Genomic DNA, 15,559 nt, shown 5'->3' with positions numbered 1-15,559 from the left:
TTTTGTGTTTTTACTAGACATGGAGTTTCACCATGTTGGCCAGGCTGGTCTCGAACTCCTGACCACCCACCTTGGCCTCCCAAAGTGCCGGGATTAGAGGTGTGAGCCACCATGCTAGCTAGAAGTAATTGCATGAATTTTTTTTTTTTTTCTGAGATGGTGGCCTGCACCACCACACCCGGCTACTTTTTTTGTATTTTTAGTAGAGATGGGGTTTTGCCATATTGGCCAGGCTGGGGAATTTTGGTTTTTATGTTTTCTACATTTTGCCTTAGATTTCTTTATAAACCTAAGGGTACCTAATCAGTAGCCAGCACATGATTTATTTGCCTGAATTTTAGAAATATTTCAAATATCTCAAATTCCATACTAGGAACTCAAGTTTCAGGAACTAGATTACCAAAGGGGGTGATATGGTTTGGCTGTATCTCACCCAAATATCACCTTGAATTGTAATAATCCCCACATGTCAAGGGTGGTGCCAGGTGGAGATAATTGAATCGTGGGGGTGGTTTCCCCCATACTGTTCTAGTGGTAGTGAATAAGTCTCATGAGATCTGATGGTTTTATAAATGGAGCTCCCCTGCGAAAATTCTTCTTGTCTGCTGCCATGTGCGACTTTGCTCCTCTTTGCCTTCCACCATGATTGTGAGGCCTCCTTAGCAACGCGGAACTGTGAGTCATTAAACCTCTTTTCTTTATAAATTACCCAGTCTCAGGTATGTCTTTATTAGCAGCATGAGCACGGACGAATACAGGGGGTATTGTAGCCTTCGTTTGGAATGCTTAACAAATGTCCATTTGTTGATGTGTATAATTTTTTGTTTCTTTCTCCCCCATCCTTATTTGCATTACTTTCACAGGATACAGATGATGGAATATCACCTAGCAATAAAAGCTTCATTAAGCTTTCTGATGTGACATTGGTAATACTGGATTATATAAAGTTGTGAGGGTAAGAACTGATCAGGTTTGTTTTTTTCTTCCTCTAGTATTCATGAATGGTTCATTTTCTAGCCACCTTTGTGCCTCGGCTGTCTGTTTTGGTCTTGAGTAGCCAGTTGAGGATGGTTTAATTAAGAATGTTTTTGCTTCGCACTCTATACTTGGGTCATTAAAATCGTAATGGAAAATATGATAATGGGAAAATAAATTACTTAAATCTCTTATTAATCTGAGTACTTAAGTGTGTATCATGGGATCCATAAGATATTGTGTTGAAAAATCCGAAACATAGAAAAAACTATATTCTTCCATCTCCTTGTCTCATAAAATTTACATGTAACCAGTAATTAATATATCACAAATGTATAGCAACAAATATTTAATGTTTTCTAAGTTCACTGGTTGAATTTAAATAATCAACAATTTTTCTTTTTCTCACCAGGGGATTTCAAGGAACTCACTAGTGAATTAGAACATATTCTTATTAAAAAACAGAAAACGCCCTCCTGGTGACAAAGAGAAACTGTGTGTGCTTTTGCCCAGGGTACCCTACATGGGCCTCAGAGCCACTTCTCAGGCCTGATTTCTTTGTTTCTTTGCAGCAGCTGCCAGAAAGCTATTCCTCTTTTTCAGATTCTGCCCAGAATGGAAACTCTTTCAGAGTTTACTTTTCATGACATCTATGTAAATTCCTTTCAGATGGCCTTTATTTCCTGCATGTAAACTGCTTGCAGATTAGAAGTCATAATCAAAGACGAAACGGTAATCCTGTCTCAAGTTAGTAACTGGCATCTTTGAGGAAGTAGACATTGGATAACATCTATTCCAATATATCTGTACCACACAGGAGTCAACCCCTTTTGGAGTCATATTTCTTGAAACGATGGTAGTTTATTTTAGCTTTTGTCAGATTTCTGTCTTGGTATTTCCTATGGAAATCAAACAGTAATTTTTAGACAATAAGGGTTCATATTGGTATATCCTGAATTAGTTATTTTTTTGTTGTAAATCTTGTGGCCATCCTGAACTTAACACTTTTTAAATTGTGGATTTCCAATTATTTTTAGAGGTATTGATAAATCTTGTTCATATTCCTGTGAGAAGAGGACACAACTGAGTAGGAGGGGAAATGACATAGTCAGGAATTGATTGCTCCCAATACTTTTATTACAGGAGTTTTCAACAGGATCACAATTGAATTTATTTAATTAAGAGTAACTGTTGGTGATGTCCCAGTCATTTAAAAAAAAATTGAAGTACAATTTTTTTTTTTTTTGCTATTCGGAAATCAGATCTCACATGTCAATTTACCATCTAAAGTCTACCTTCAGCTTTGCGGTCACTTAAGAAAACATACACTTAGGACCAAGCGCAGTGGCTCGGGCCTGTAATCCCAGCGCTCTGGGAGGCCTGAGGCAGAAGAACTGCTGAAAGTCAGGAGGTGGAGACCAGCCTGGGCAACACAGCAAGACCCCCGCCTCTACAAAATAAACTTAAAAACAAAACAAAACATTTGCCGGGCATAGTGGTACGCAACTGTACTCCTTACTACTCCGGAGACTGAGGCGGGAGGATCGCTGGAGCCCAGGAGTTGGAGGCTGCAGTGAGCTGAGACTGCGCCACTCCACTCCAGCCTGGGCGACAGAGCGAGGCTCTGTTTCTAAAAATAATAATTTGAAAGCACATTTAGGAAGCTCGGCATCATTCCAATGTCTGGGTCCGAGAGCACTATGAGGCAGCAAGACACACAAGGTATCAAGCGTAAAAAAGAGAATTTAGCATCCCGGTGTGGATTTTCCCAGGCAAAAACGTGGCCTTACGCTGGGTGCAGGGACCGTGCGGAACCGGCAGGTGCTTCCCGGTTGAGGACGCAAAGCAGCGGGAGCCCGGGGTCGCCGAGGGTCCGCCTGGGCTTGAGCAGCTCAACGAGGGAGGGCTCACCGGCCCGCGCGCGTGCAGAGACGCGGTCCCAGCGACTCCGCAACTGGACCGTGGCCCCGCGAGTTCCAGCCTCTTCTGGGCTCCGGGAGGGGCGGAGTGAGCGCGGGAGGGGGCGGGGCCACGCAAGGCCGCGCGCCCGCCGCTCGGCTCGGCTCGGCTCGGCTCGCTTGGTTCCGGGGTGCGCGGCGCGGGTCCGCCAGGCTGTGGCTAGAAAGCCGCGGCGGGGCGCGAGCGCCGCAGGTGACCGGGGCTGGGAGCTGCGTGCGCGGGCGGCGGCTGAGGAGCTGGAGGCGGGCCCTCGCTCTCGGCCCAGGCGCTACGGGCTGAGGAGACTAGGCGAGCCGAGGCGGGCGAAGGGCTCTGGGCATCCACTTGACAGCCGGCGGCGCTCGCGGCCCTCAGCATGTTCCGCGAGGCGAGGGTTTTCCTCCCGCCTGTGGGCTGAGGCGGCGGCGGCGGCCCCCGAAACGAGATGCACCTGACGGGCGCGGCTTAGAGGACGCGGCTGGCGGGAAGTCCCGGCAGCCAGCGGGAGGGCTTTCGTTGCCGGGCCGCCGCCGCCTCCCGTCGCCGCCGCGGGCCCGAGCGGGAGCGGCGGGTGGGCGCCCCGACATGGCGGCCCGGAGCGCCCCGAGCTGCCACCTGCGGCTCGAGTGGGTGTACGGCTACCGGGGCCACCAGTGCCGCAACAACCTCTACTACACTGCGGCCAAAGAGATCGTATACTTCGTGGCGGGGGTCGGCGTGGTGTACAGCCCGCGGGAGCACAGGCAGAAGTTCTACCGGGGCCACAGCGACGACATCATCAGGTACCGGGGAGCGGGGGCCGCCGCCGTCACCCTGCCAGCCGCTCCCGGAGTTTGCACCCGCGGGTCCCTCTGGACGCCGTGACCGCTCCTGCACGGAGCATCACCCCGAGGGGAATCCGCAGCTGTCTCTCTGGTCCCGAGTCCACCAGTTAACACCCTGCAAATGCCTTTCCCCTCTTCCTCGTCTAGGGACTGTCTCTCGGGTCCGTGCAGGAAGATCAGGTCCGCGGATCCACCGGGCACCCGGTTTGACGGCTTTGTCCCCTTTCCCACTCCATCAAAATTACGAAAACTGCGAAAAGGTTATTTTGGTGGCACTTTATTCCGTTGGATCCTGTGAGAAATTTCTTATTAAGCGCATTCTTAAAGCACCCGGGGTGGGGGGAAACCCTTTACCTAATAAAGGACTGATGGAAGCACAGCAAGCCGTGGGCTGCTCCCGGGGAGCGCGCCCACTGTGGCGTCCTGAAGGGCTCTCACCTCCTGGCCGTAATTATTAGTTCAGGTTTCACCGCCTGCTATTATCAGCAGAAACCCCGGGCAACCTCCAGGCAATTCACTGGATGTTAAAATGTGCACACCTGAAGGCAATTTAAGGTAGGTCTTATCTGAAGAGGCTGCTGAAAATAACTTCACTGATTTCCAGTTCTCTTCATCTTCATTAAAATACTCCTAAATAAGCTACTTTTATATTTTCTTAAAATTAAATCGCTATTGGGGGGCTATTTTTAGTCTTCCTTGGACAATAACTCAAAGTTGGTCCCAGTGCTTGTTGACATTTCTTTAGTGAGCGGTATATTTGAAATGTAATTTTCAATCAGTGTCTTAGTACAACTTTTATGGTAAAGTCAAGAGCTTCAGAAATCATTCTAGGCCACTGATTATTGCCTCAAGCACAGCATTTTTTGTCCTTTACAGAGGAAAATATATTAAAAGCAATTGAGAATGTGTTTGTGTGGTGCTCTCGGGGTTTTATCAAAGATTCTACGATTTGGGTTTGGTTACAAAATGTTATTCCCTCATGTGTGTTGCACAGGATTTAAATTGGGCATTTCAAATACGGTACCTTGGTTTGAAGTCTTGTAGGCAAGAAGCCCTGGTACGTAAATTCCACAAATAAAGTTGTTCTTCTGTTTTGCGTCTCTGTATATCTATAATATGTAAGAGGGAAAGGATGCCTAGGACAAACAGAGGTAGGGCAAGATGGAGTAAAGATAAGACAAGACAAAATTGAGATTGCAGAATAAGGAATGAGGTGGTGCTATGTATTCAGTTGTTTTTTGGACACCAGAGTGCTTTTTCAGATTGTATTTAATGTATTACTTTGAAAAGGTAACTGGTAAGTCATTTCATTTTTCTCAAGCTGGGACTCTATCGTGGTGATTAGGGTTACAGACCTATTATAATAGCCCAAATTGCTGATGGAAAAACAAAACTAAACTAAACCCGTAGTAATTATTTATCTTCTTATTTATCCCAAGAGTAGAGTTTACCCCAGTGTCTTGTCTTTTTCCCCAATCCTCTCAAGTCTCCCTTCTTTTCCGTATGTTAGGTCTCCCAAAGTACCGGGCATAGTAGCTTTACCTAGTTGGAGCAGCCTTAACTGAAGCCCTGCTCCAGATAATTTAGTCTGTTAGGTTGAATTCAGCTGGTGGAGTAAATGTGAAGGATTTTGAGGTCTTCTCGTGGTACACTTGTATTGTTTTTACCCCTTGGGGGTTATGAGAGCAGTATAGCACTAAGGTCTTCTGAAACTAGATATGATTTATTTGGTGAGGTAAATTACATCTTGTTCTTCTAGCAGTAATTAGAACCTGTGTTATATGTCACACCGCTTAAATTTCATAATTGTGTTTCAGTAAACTGTAAGGAAGGTAATGCTTTGACTTTCTTTTGGTATAGTTGCACAACTTATACAAAACAACAAACATACTCGAATTTCTCATAGTTGAATACATGCTTGTGATTTTATCCAAATGACACATCTTTAATGTATAACAATGAAAATAAGTTTCCTGAAAAGTTTCAATGAGGGAGTAAAATCTGAATCATACAGCATCTTGAAATAGAAATTGGTGGCACAAATTTAATATGATACTGAGAATATAATTTAGGAATCAGTGAAAGGGCTCTGGACATTTTATTTCAAATAGTAATGACAGATCATTCATGTTTGTGAAATATATTGAGCAAATATTAAAACCTCAGTATTTTTTCAATTCAGTGTTTGACTTGTGATATAGAAACAACTCTAGTAATTTTTAAATTATGCCACAGCAGAAGATGTGATATTCACAAATGTGATGCATAGTGAAAACCAATGTTGCTGTAACCTTAGCTTTAGTAATAAAAAGTCAGTGCTGTTTTCGTCATCTGTTTTGTTTCCACCTTTGTCTGAAACTTATGTAAAACTTATTGGTCAAATATTACTTAGTCTGAGGATAGAACTGTTCCAGAATGAGCAGATCATTGTCCTCAGGTTTTGAAAATGTGAGTGCAATGTTGGTGGTAAAGGCTGAATCGTGATTAGTCTATCATTTGCTTACTGGTTCTTTGACCATTTTATTATCACCTGGGATTGCCAGTGGTGGTGCCACATGACATTTCATCATTTTCTCAGTGTTGCTTGTAGTTCTCCATCTTCTTTTTGCTATCTACTTGTGTATACTTCTCTAGTCATTTATCTTTTAGTTATATTTATCTCAGTAACTGATTTATATAGCAATTAGTTTCAATGTTAGAAATAATATAGGGCTTTTGGGGTCACTTTTTTGTTCTTTTTCTCAAGTTATATTGATAAAATTCTCTAGTTATTCTATCAATATAAAATCTACAAATCTATAAAATCTGTATCTATAAAAATCTCTAGGTTTAAGACTAAGTTATAAAATAAGCTACTACCAGTTTTAGCATAAGATGCACAGCTATACCTTGGTCTATATTTTGAGACTTTTGCCAGTTGTTAAAAGAATGCGATAGCTTTTTTTTTTTTTTTTAACTGAGACAGGCCCTTGCTCTGCGTCACACAGGCTATAGTGCAATGGTGCAATCACTGCTCACTGTAGCTTTGAAATCTTGGGCTCAAGTGATCATCCCACCTCAGCCTCCCAAGTGGCCGAGACCACAGATGTGCGCCATGATGCTGGGCTATTTTTTTTTTTTTCGGTAAAGATGGGGTCTCTGTATGTTGCCCAGGCTGGTGCTGGACTCCTGGGCTCAAGTGATCCTCCCACTTCCACCTCCCAGAGTGTTGGGATTACATATGTGAGCCACCGTGTGCAGCCAGAGTGCAATATCTTTTCAAATTTATTATTCTAGGTACTTCCCCTAAGCAAAGTTTTGCAAGATTGTTCTTAAGGATATTATTGACAGTTTACAAATAATCTATACCAGTGAAGGCCATTGATGGAATATAATTAACTTGGGGCATTTTGTTGTTTGACTCTGCTTTCCTTATGGGAGTCAGAGCCCATTGTTTATGTATTATGTAGGTATAGAATTTAGAGTACTTTTTTTTTTTTTTAACATAGTGAAAGGGTCTCACCAGTAGGTGATGAGCTCAAATGACGATGCATCTGAAATATTTTGAAAAGTATACCACACTATATGGTTGCAGGTTAAAATAATAACTGTTCATTGCTTCTATGTATGGCTCTTTTGAAAGACAAAATGAAGGGTGTAGAAGCTATTTTCTTTATTTGTGGTAAATCGTGTTCTTAAGAAAAAATACTGACAAGCCTTATTGTAATTTAGTAAAAGTGGTTTTTGACAGCTCAGTATTTATGGTATAGAAACTTAATTTATTCAACGCAAGTCAAAATTGTAATTGGAAAAGCGATTCAGAATGACATTTGCATGGTAGATAGATTTTTTTGTGTGTTTTTTGGGTTCAGAGTAGCAACTTTTTAAGCTCTGGTAGGAATTACTGGAAACCTACTTGTAGTCTACTTAATGCTTCTAGATGCATGCTCATGATTTCCCAAACCTGGCTTATCTTCAAAATAGTTTGAAGAGCTTTTCACCAGTTTCTAGCCTTTTGCTCAAATGCACAAAGTCAGAATCTTCTAGGGTTGGAGCCCAGGAATCTATTTTTTAAAAAGTGCCTCAGATTATTCTGTTTGGGAAACACATTGCCCCCACCATGCCTAGAATTCTTAACACAAGCCGTTTCAGAAATGGGCACAAACCCTCTCCTCAAACCTGATACCAGAGTTTTCTTAAGCACTGTGCAATATGTAGACGTAGTGCTTCAAAAAGTATTAGAAAACATATTTAATAAAATGTCCCTGTGCTTAAGTAACTAGAATTAGATGGACTTAACATTTATTTATAGACCATGTAACAATTATATTTGGTAAGATTTCATTTTATGTGTTGCAATATCAAAATATTTATGGTTTTTTAAATATTGCATAATTTAAGGGATAAAATTAAGAGATGTTTTCCAGGAAAAGTAGGAATTAACTAGAATAATAGTTGAAATTGTAATAGATGTGTATTAAGTATATATTCTTTAGGGATAAGCCACATTATTAGATTTACATTTAATTATTTTCCTTTATTATTTTATAATGTCTTATGTGCAAATATGCAGGCAATTAATAAAACATGTTTTGGATATACATTAAGGAAAATGTGGAATAATGAATTATTAGAAGCTATTAAGAACTTTTATTTCAAAGTTTTCTCATCCAAGAAATATTTGTTGAGCTTCTGTTTTGTGCAAGAATCCCTGCCTTAAGATACTCAGAGTTTAGACACAATCAGATGCTCAATGAGCATATGTATACTAGGAATAGCACTAATGTACCTGTGATATGGTATGTACATGGGGATATAAAAAGTTCACAGTGTTTCTTATAGAATATAATACCTAAGCTAAGTCTTTGAGGACAATAGGGAGAAGGGTCATCAGAAGAAATGAAAGAAGGTATAGCATTCTGGGAAGAGGTAACATTGTGTGCAGTGGTTTTGTGTTATGAGAGAATATTTGAAAAATTTGCTTATACTATCTTCAGTTCCTTTTCTCCCATTTACTCTTGGCTTTGTTCTGTTTCACCATAGCAGTTCTTGTTGAGGTTACCAGTGACCTCTGCATTGCCAAATCCAGTGGTTATCAGTTCTATCTTATTTGATTTTTCATCATGATTTGACATAGTTGGTTCATTAGTCCGTTTTCACGCTGCTGATAAAGAGATACCTGAGACTGGGAAGAAAAAGAGGTTTAATTGGATTGACAGTTCCACATGGCTGGGGAGGCCTCAGAATCATGGTGGGAAGTGAAAGGCAGTTCTTACATGGCGGCAGCAAGAGAAAATGAGGAAGATGCAAAAGCCGAAACCCCTGATGAAACCATCAGATCTCGTGAGACTTACTACCATGAGAACAGTGTGGGGGAAACTGCCCCCATGATTCAAATTATCTCCCACTGGGTCCCTCCCACAACACATGGGAATTATGGGAGTACCATTCGAGATGAGATTTGGGTGGAGACACAGAGCCAAACCTTATCAGTTGGTTACTCACACCTTCTTAAGACCCTTTCTTAAGTGGCAGTTAGGACATATCTATTTCTTGGTTTACTTGTTCTTTCAGCAAATATTTACTGAACACCTATTATTTGCCAAAGACTATTCTTATCACTAGAGATATGGCAGTGAACCAAACAGATAAAATTGCCCACCCTTATGGAGCTTTTATCTACTGGGTGGGGAGACACAGAATAAAGAAGGTAAATTTTATATATGTGTGTAAATTTTTATATATGCATGTATGTATGTATAGTTTGTAAGAGCTAAGGAAAACAAGGTGAGAAAATGCGATAGAAACTATTGGGAAGAGTTTAGATAGGTATTTAGATAGGGTGGCCAGGAAGACCTCACTGTAAAGGTGACACTTAAGTAGAGACTAGGAGATGAGGTAATGTGTTGTGGATATCTGAGGAAAGGGACTATCAAATGCAAATGCCCTGAAGCAGAATGCCAGTATTTTTGAGGAATAGTAAGAATGTTAGTGTGGCTGGAGCAGAGTGAACTTCAAGGAAAGTAGTAAGAAATGAGGTCTGATGAGCTATGGTGGTGGGGGCAGATTTTATAGGCTATTGAGAGGATTTTCACTTTCCCATCTGAGAATGGAAGTTATTGGAACTATCTAATCAAAATAGTGACATAATTTGACTTACGGTTTAACAAAGTCACTCTGGCTCCTATGTTGAGAACAGACTGAAGAGAGGGAGGGGCAGGATGGAAGCAGGGAGACCACTTAGGAGACTGTTGCAGTAATCCAGTCAGGAAGTATTGGTGGCTTGGACTGGGGTGGTAACAGTGAAAGTAGTGACAAAAGAGCAAATTTTTATGTATTTTGAAGATAGAGGTAGCATGATTTACTAATGGATCACATATAAATTGTGAGAGAAAAGGTCAGTGATGATCACAGAATTTTTGGTCAGAACAATTGGAAGAATGGAGTTGCTGGCTACTGAATTGGGAAACAGTGTTGGAAGAGCAAGTTTTATATTTTGGACAGAAGGAAAGATCAACAGCTCTGTTTTATTTTACTAAATTTATTTTAAATTTTTGTGGGTACAGAGTGAGTATCTATTTATGGGGTACATGAGATGTTTTGATACAGGCAAGCAGTGTGAAATAATCACATCAAGAATTGGGTATCCTTCCCCTCAAGGCTTTATCCTTTGTATTACAAAGAATCCAGTTGCAACCTTTTAGTTATTCTAAAATGTACAATTAAATTATTACTGACTATAGTCACCCTGTTGTGCCATCAAATGGTCTTATTCATTCTAACTCTTTTTTTTGTACCCATTAACCATCCCCACTTCCCCCTGAGTCCTCCACTACCCTTTCCAGCTTCTGGTAACCATCCTTCTACTCTTTGTCCATTAGTTCAGTTGTTTTGATTTTTAGATCCCACAAATAAGTGGGAACATGCGATGTTTGTCTTTCTTTGCCTGGATTATTTCACTTAACAATCTCCAGTCCCATCCATGATGTTGCAAATGACAGGATCTCATTTTTTTATGGCTGACTAGTACTCCATTGTGTATATATATCACGTTTTCTTTATCCATTCATCTGTTGATAGACTCTTAGGTTGCTTCCGAATCTTAGCTATTGTGAACAGTGCTGCAGCAAACATTGGAGTATAGATATCTCCTTGATATCCTGATTTCCTTTCTTTTGGGTATATGCCCTGCAGTGGGATTGCTGGATCATATGGTAGCACTATTTTTAGTTTTTTGAGGAACCTCCAAACTGTTCTTCATACTGGTTGTACGAATTTACATTCTCCACATCCTTTCCAGCATTTGTTACTGCCTGTCTTTTGGATATAAGTCATTTTAACTGGGGTGAGATGGTATCTCATTGTAGTTTTGATTTGGAATTTTTATTATGGCTTTGATCTTGTTATTTGTTATTGGTCTGTTCAGGTTTTGGATTTCTTCCTGGTTCAATCTTGGTAGGTTGTATATGTCTAGGAATTTGTTCATTTCTTTTAGATTTTCAAATTTAGTGGCATAGAGTTGGTCATAGTAGCCACTAATGATCCTTTGAATTTCTGCAGTATCAGTTGTAATGTCTCCTTTTTCATTTCCAATTTTATTTGTATCTTCTTTTTTTTTTTCTTAATGTGGCTAAAGGTTTGTCAATCTTGTTTAACTTTTTAAAAAAAACCAACTTTTTGTTTCCTTGAAATTTTGTATTGGTTTTTTAAAATGTCAATGTCATTTATTTCTGCCCTGATCTTATTTCTTTCTACTAATTTTGGGTTTGGTTTGCTCTTGCTTTTCTGGTTCTTTAAGATGTATCATTAGATTGTTTATTTGAAGTTTTTCCTTTTTTTTTTTTTTGATGTAGGCACTTACAACTTTAAACTTCCCTTTGTACTGCTTTTGCAGTATCCCATAGGTTTTGTTATGTTGTGTTTCCACTTACGTTTGTTTCAAGAAATTTTTCAGTTTCCTTTTTAATTTCTTCATGGACCTACTGGTCATTCATGAGCATATTGTTTAATTTCCACGTATTTGTATTCCTCTTGTTATTAATTTCTAGTTTTATTCCATTGTGGTCAGAGAAGATGCTTGATATTATTTCAGTGTTTTTCAGCATTTTAAGACTTGTCTTATGACCCAACATACAGTCTATCCTTGAGAATAATCCATGTGCTGAGGGAAAAAATGTGCATTCTGTAGCCATTGGATGAAATATTCTGCAAATATCTATTAGATCCATTTGGTCTATAGTGTACATTAAGTCAGATGTTTCTTTGTTGATTTTTCTGTCTGGAATATCTGTCCAGTGTTGCAAATGGGTTGTTGAAATCTCCAGCTATTATATTGGGGCCTGTCTCTCTCTCTAGCTCTAATAATACTTGCTTTATATATCTAAGTGCTCTAGTGTTGGGTGCGTATATATTCAAAATTGTTATATCTTCTTGCTGAATTGACCCCTTTGTCATTATATGGTGACTTTGTCACTTGTAGTTTTTTTACTTCAAATCTATTTTTTCTGGTATAAATATAGCTACTCCTGCTCTTTTTTGGTTTCTATTGGCATGGAATATCTTTTTCCATCCTTTTATTTTCAGTCCATGTGTGTATTTATAGGTGAAGTGTGTTTCTTGGATCAGTGGAAGCTCCATTGATCTGTTCCATTGATCTGTTCCAGTGGATCTTCCATTGATCTGTTCATCCATTCACCTACTCTATTTCTTTTCATTGGAGATTTTAGTCCTTTACATTTACACCATCCTCCAGACTGTGGCTGTCTTTTCACAGCTCTACTAGGCAGTGCCCTAGTGAAGCTGTGTAGGGGATCCAACCCCACATTTCCTTTACGCACTTCCCTAGCAGAGGTTCTCCATGAGGGCTCCGCCCCTGCAACATACCTCTACCTGGACGTCCAGGCGTTTTCTTTTCTTTCTTTCTTCCTCTTTTTTTTCTTTTTTTTTGACATGGAGTCTCACTCTGTCTTGCCCAGGCAGGAGTGCAGTGGCGCAGTCTTGGCTCACTGCAACCTCCAGCTCTTGGGTTCAAGCGATTCTTCTGTTTCAGCCTCCTGAGTAGCTGGGACTACAGATATGTGCCACCACACCTGACTAATTCTGTATTTTTTGTAGAGACAGAATTTCACCATGTTGGCCCAGCTGATCTTGAACTCCTGACCTTAGGTGATCCACCCACCTCAGCCTCCCAAAGTGCTGGGATTACAGGTGTGAGCCACTGTGCCCCATCCAGGCATTTTCATACATTTTCTGATATCTAGGCAGAGGTTCTCAAACCTCAGTTCTTGTCTTCTGCACATTTGCAGGACCAACACCATGTGGAAGCTGCCAAGGCTTGGGGCTTGCACCCTCCAAAGCCATGGCCTGAGCTGTACCTTGGCCTCTTTTAGCCACAGCTGGAGTGGCGGGGACACAGGGCACCAAGTCTCTAGGCTGTATGTAGCAGAGGTGTCTTGGACCTGGCACAGGAAACCAGTTTTTCCTCTGAGGCCTCCGAGCCTGTGATGGGAGGGGCTGCCGCAAAAGTCTCTGACATGCCCTGGAGACGTTTTCCTCTTTGTCTAGGTGATTAGCCTTTGGCTCCTCTTTCTTATATAGATTTCTGTAGCGGGCTTGAATTTCTCCCCAGAAAATGGGTTTTCCTTTTCTACTGCATCATCAGGCTGAAAATTTTCCAAACTTTCATGCTCTGCTTCCTCTTGAATGCTTTGTCGCTTAGAAATTTCTTCCACCAGATACCCTGAATCATCTCTCTTAAGTTCAAAGTTCCACAGATCTCTAGGGCAGGGGCAAAATACTGCCAGTCTCTTTGCGTAGTAAGATTGATCTTTACTCCAGTCCCCAACAAGTTCCTCTTCTCCATCTGAGACCACCTCAGTGTGGACCTTATTGTCCATATCACTATCATCATTTTAGACAAAGCCATTCAACAAGTCTCTAGGAACTTACAGACTTTCCCATATCTTCCTGTCTTCTGAGCCCTCCAAGTCTTTAGGAAGTTCCAAACTTTCCCACATTTTTCTATCTTCTTCTGAGCCCTCCAAACTGTTCTAGCCTCTGCCTGTTACCCAGTTACAAAGTCACTTCCACATTTTTGGGTATCTTTACCAACTTACTGAATTAGTTCGTTCTGACACTGCTAATAAAAACATAATCAAGACTGGGTAATTTATAAAGGAAGGAGGTTTAATTGACTCACAGTTCTGCAGGGCTGGAGAAGCCTCAGGAAACTTACAATTATGGCAGAAGGGAAAGCAAACATGTCCTTCTTCACATGGTGGCAGCAAGGACAAGTGCAGAGTGAAGAGGGGGAAAAGCCCTTTATAAAATCATCAGCTCTCATGGGAACTCACTATCATGAGAACAGCATGAGAGTAATTGTCACCATGATTCAGTTACCTTGACCAGGTCCCTCCCATGTCTGGGGATTATGAGAACTACAAATCAAGGTGAGATTTGGGTGGGGACACAGCCAAACCATATCAATAAGAAATGCAAAGAGGGGATAAGGATATACAAAAGAAGTGACTATTTTTAGTAATTATAATTAGTGGTAGTATCATTGGTATTGTTATTCTGAGTCTGTGGTGTGTGCAAGGTGGGATAAAACAAATCAGTAATTTGGGGACATTCTGATTTATAAATCTATTACATTTGAGAACCAAAATTCTCAGGATGGAAGAAAAAAACTCAGATGTAACTGTGAAGAACTGTGAAAGTTCTGCAGTTTTACCCTACTGGAAAGTTACTAGGAGCCTATCACAATTTATTAGATGCTGACAGAACACACCAGCTTCTGGGTCAGAGACAAAAGGTTTTATCACTTTGTATATGCACAGAAAACAGCATGAGCATTGTATTTGTATCAGTCATCTTTGCCCGCCTAAACCCACAGGGTGATATAGAGGAGCCTAAATTGTGAGTTTACATCACAGCTAAGTAACCTGGAGTTTAGGGAGACTGAATCTTTTATAATAGACTGCAAACAAACCTGCTTGTGATGGTTAGTTTTCTGTGTCATCTTGGCTAGGTTATATAGTACCAGATGATTTAATCAAACATTAAGTGAGCTGTGAAGGTATTTTATAGATATGATTAACATCTTATCAGTTGGCTTTCAGGAAAGGAGATTATTCTTTATAAGGGGGCCCCACTCAGCCAGGTGCAGTGGCTCACACTTGTAATCCCAGCACTTTGGGAGGACAAGGCAGATGGATCACGAGGTCAAGAGATCGAGACCATCCTGGCCAAGATGATGAAACCCCGTCTCTACCAAAAATACAAAATTAGCTGGGCATGGTGGCGCGTGCCTGTAATCCCAGCTACTTGGGAGTCTGAGGCACAAGAATTGCCTGAATCTGGGAGGCGGAGGTTGCAGTGAGCCAAGATCGCGCCTGTGCACTCCAGCCTGGATGACAGAGTGAGACTCCATCTTAAAAGAAAAAAAAAAAAGATTTTTTTATAAACATCAACTGCTGGCCTGACCTGTGGATTTTAGACCTGTTGGTCCCCACAATCATGTGAGCCCTGTGGATTTTAGACCTGTTGGTCCCCACAATCATGTGAGCCAATTCCTTGAAATAAATCCATTTGTATGTATTCTATTCTGTTTCTCTGCACAACCCTGACTGATAAAGTGTCCTTTGTGCTGGAGAGAGATACATTTATTATACTGAACAGTAAACAAATCTACCCTTTGTGCAGAGGGAGATATTATCTTTATTTTTCTAGTCTGTTTGCTATACAAATATCCTCCAAAAAATAGCCTAGAACAAAGACAGTCAATACCTCTGCATTCAAAATTTTCAGAAACATGGGCTGGGTGTGGTGACTTATGCCTATAA

General features: G+C 41.0%; 1 protein-coding gene across 7 annotated transcripts in view; it reads left to right on the top strand.

The window, feature by feature from the left end:
- The first annotated feature begins 3,045 nt into the window (after positions 1 to 3,045).
- The window catches only part of EML5 (EMAP like 5), a 180,883-nt gene continuing 168,369 nt past the window's right edge, over positions 3,046 to 15,559 (top strand). For 6 of the 7 annotated variants that reach the window (XM_055361816.2, XM_055361815.2, XM_055361817.2 and 3 more), the window contains exon 1: positions 3,078 to 3,695. In XM_055361816.2, the coding sequence (XP_055217791.2) occupies positions 3,499 to 3,695 (197 nt within the window). In that variant the 5' untranslated portion in view covers positions 3,078 to 3,498. Of the gene's footprint in view, positions 3,696 to 15,559 lie in introns of all 7 variants that reach the window. The other variant, XM_031001613.3, reaches the window with a different exon arrangement.

This window comes from Gorilla gorilla, chromosome 15 (genome assembly GCF_029281585.2).
Source record: "Gorilla gorilla gorilla isolate KB3781 chromosome 15, NHGRI_mGorGor1-v2.1_pri, whole genome shotgun sequence".
NCBI lineage: Eukaryota > Metazoa > Chordata > Mammalia > Primates > Hominidae > Gorilla > Gorilla gorilla.
Note: the sequence above shows the minus strand (reverse complement) of the source record. Positions and strands in the feature narration are given on the sequence as shown.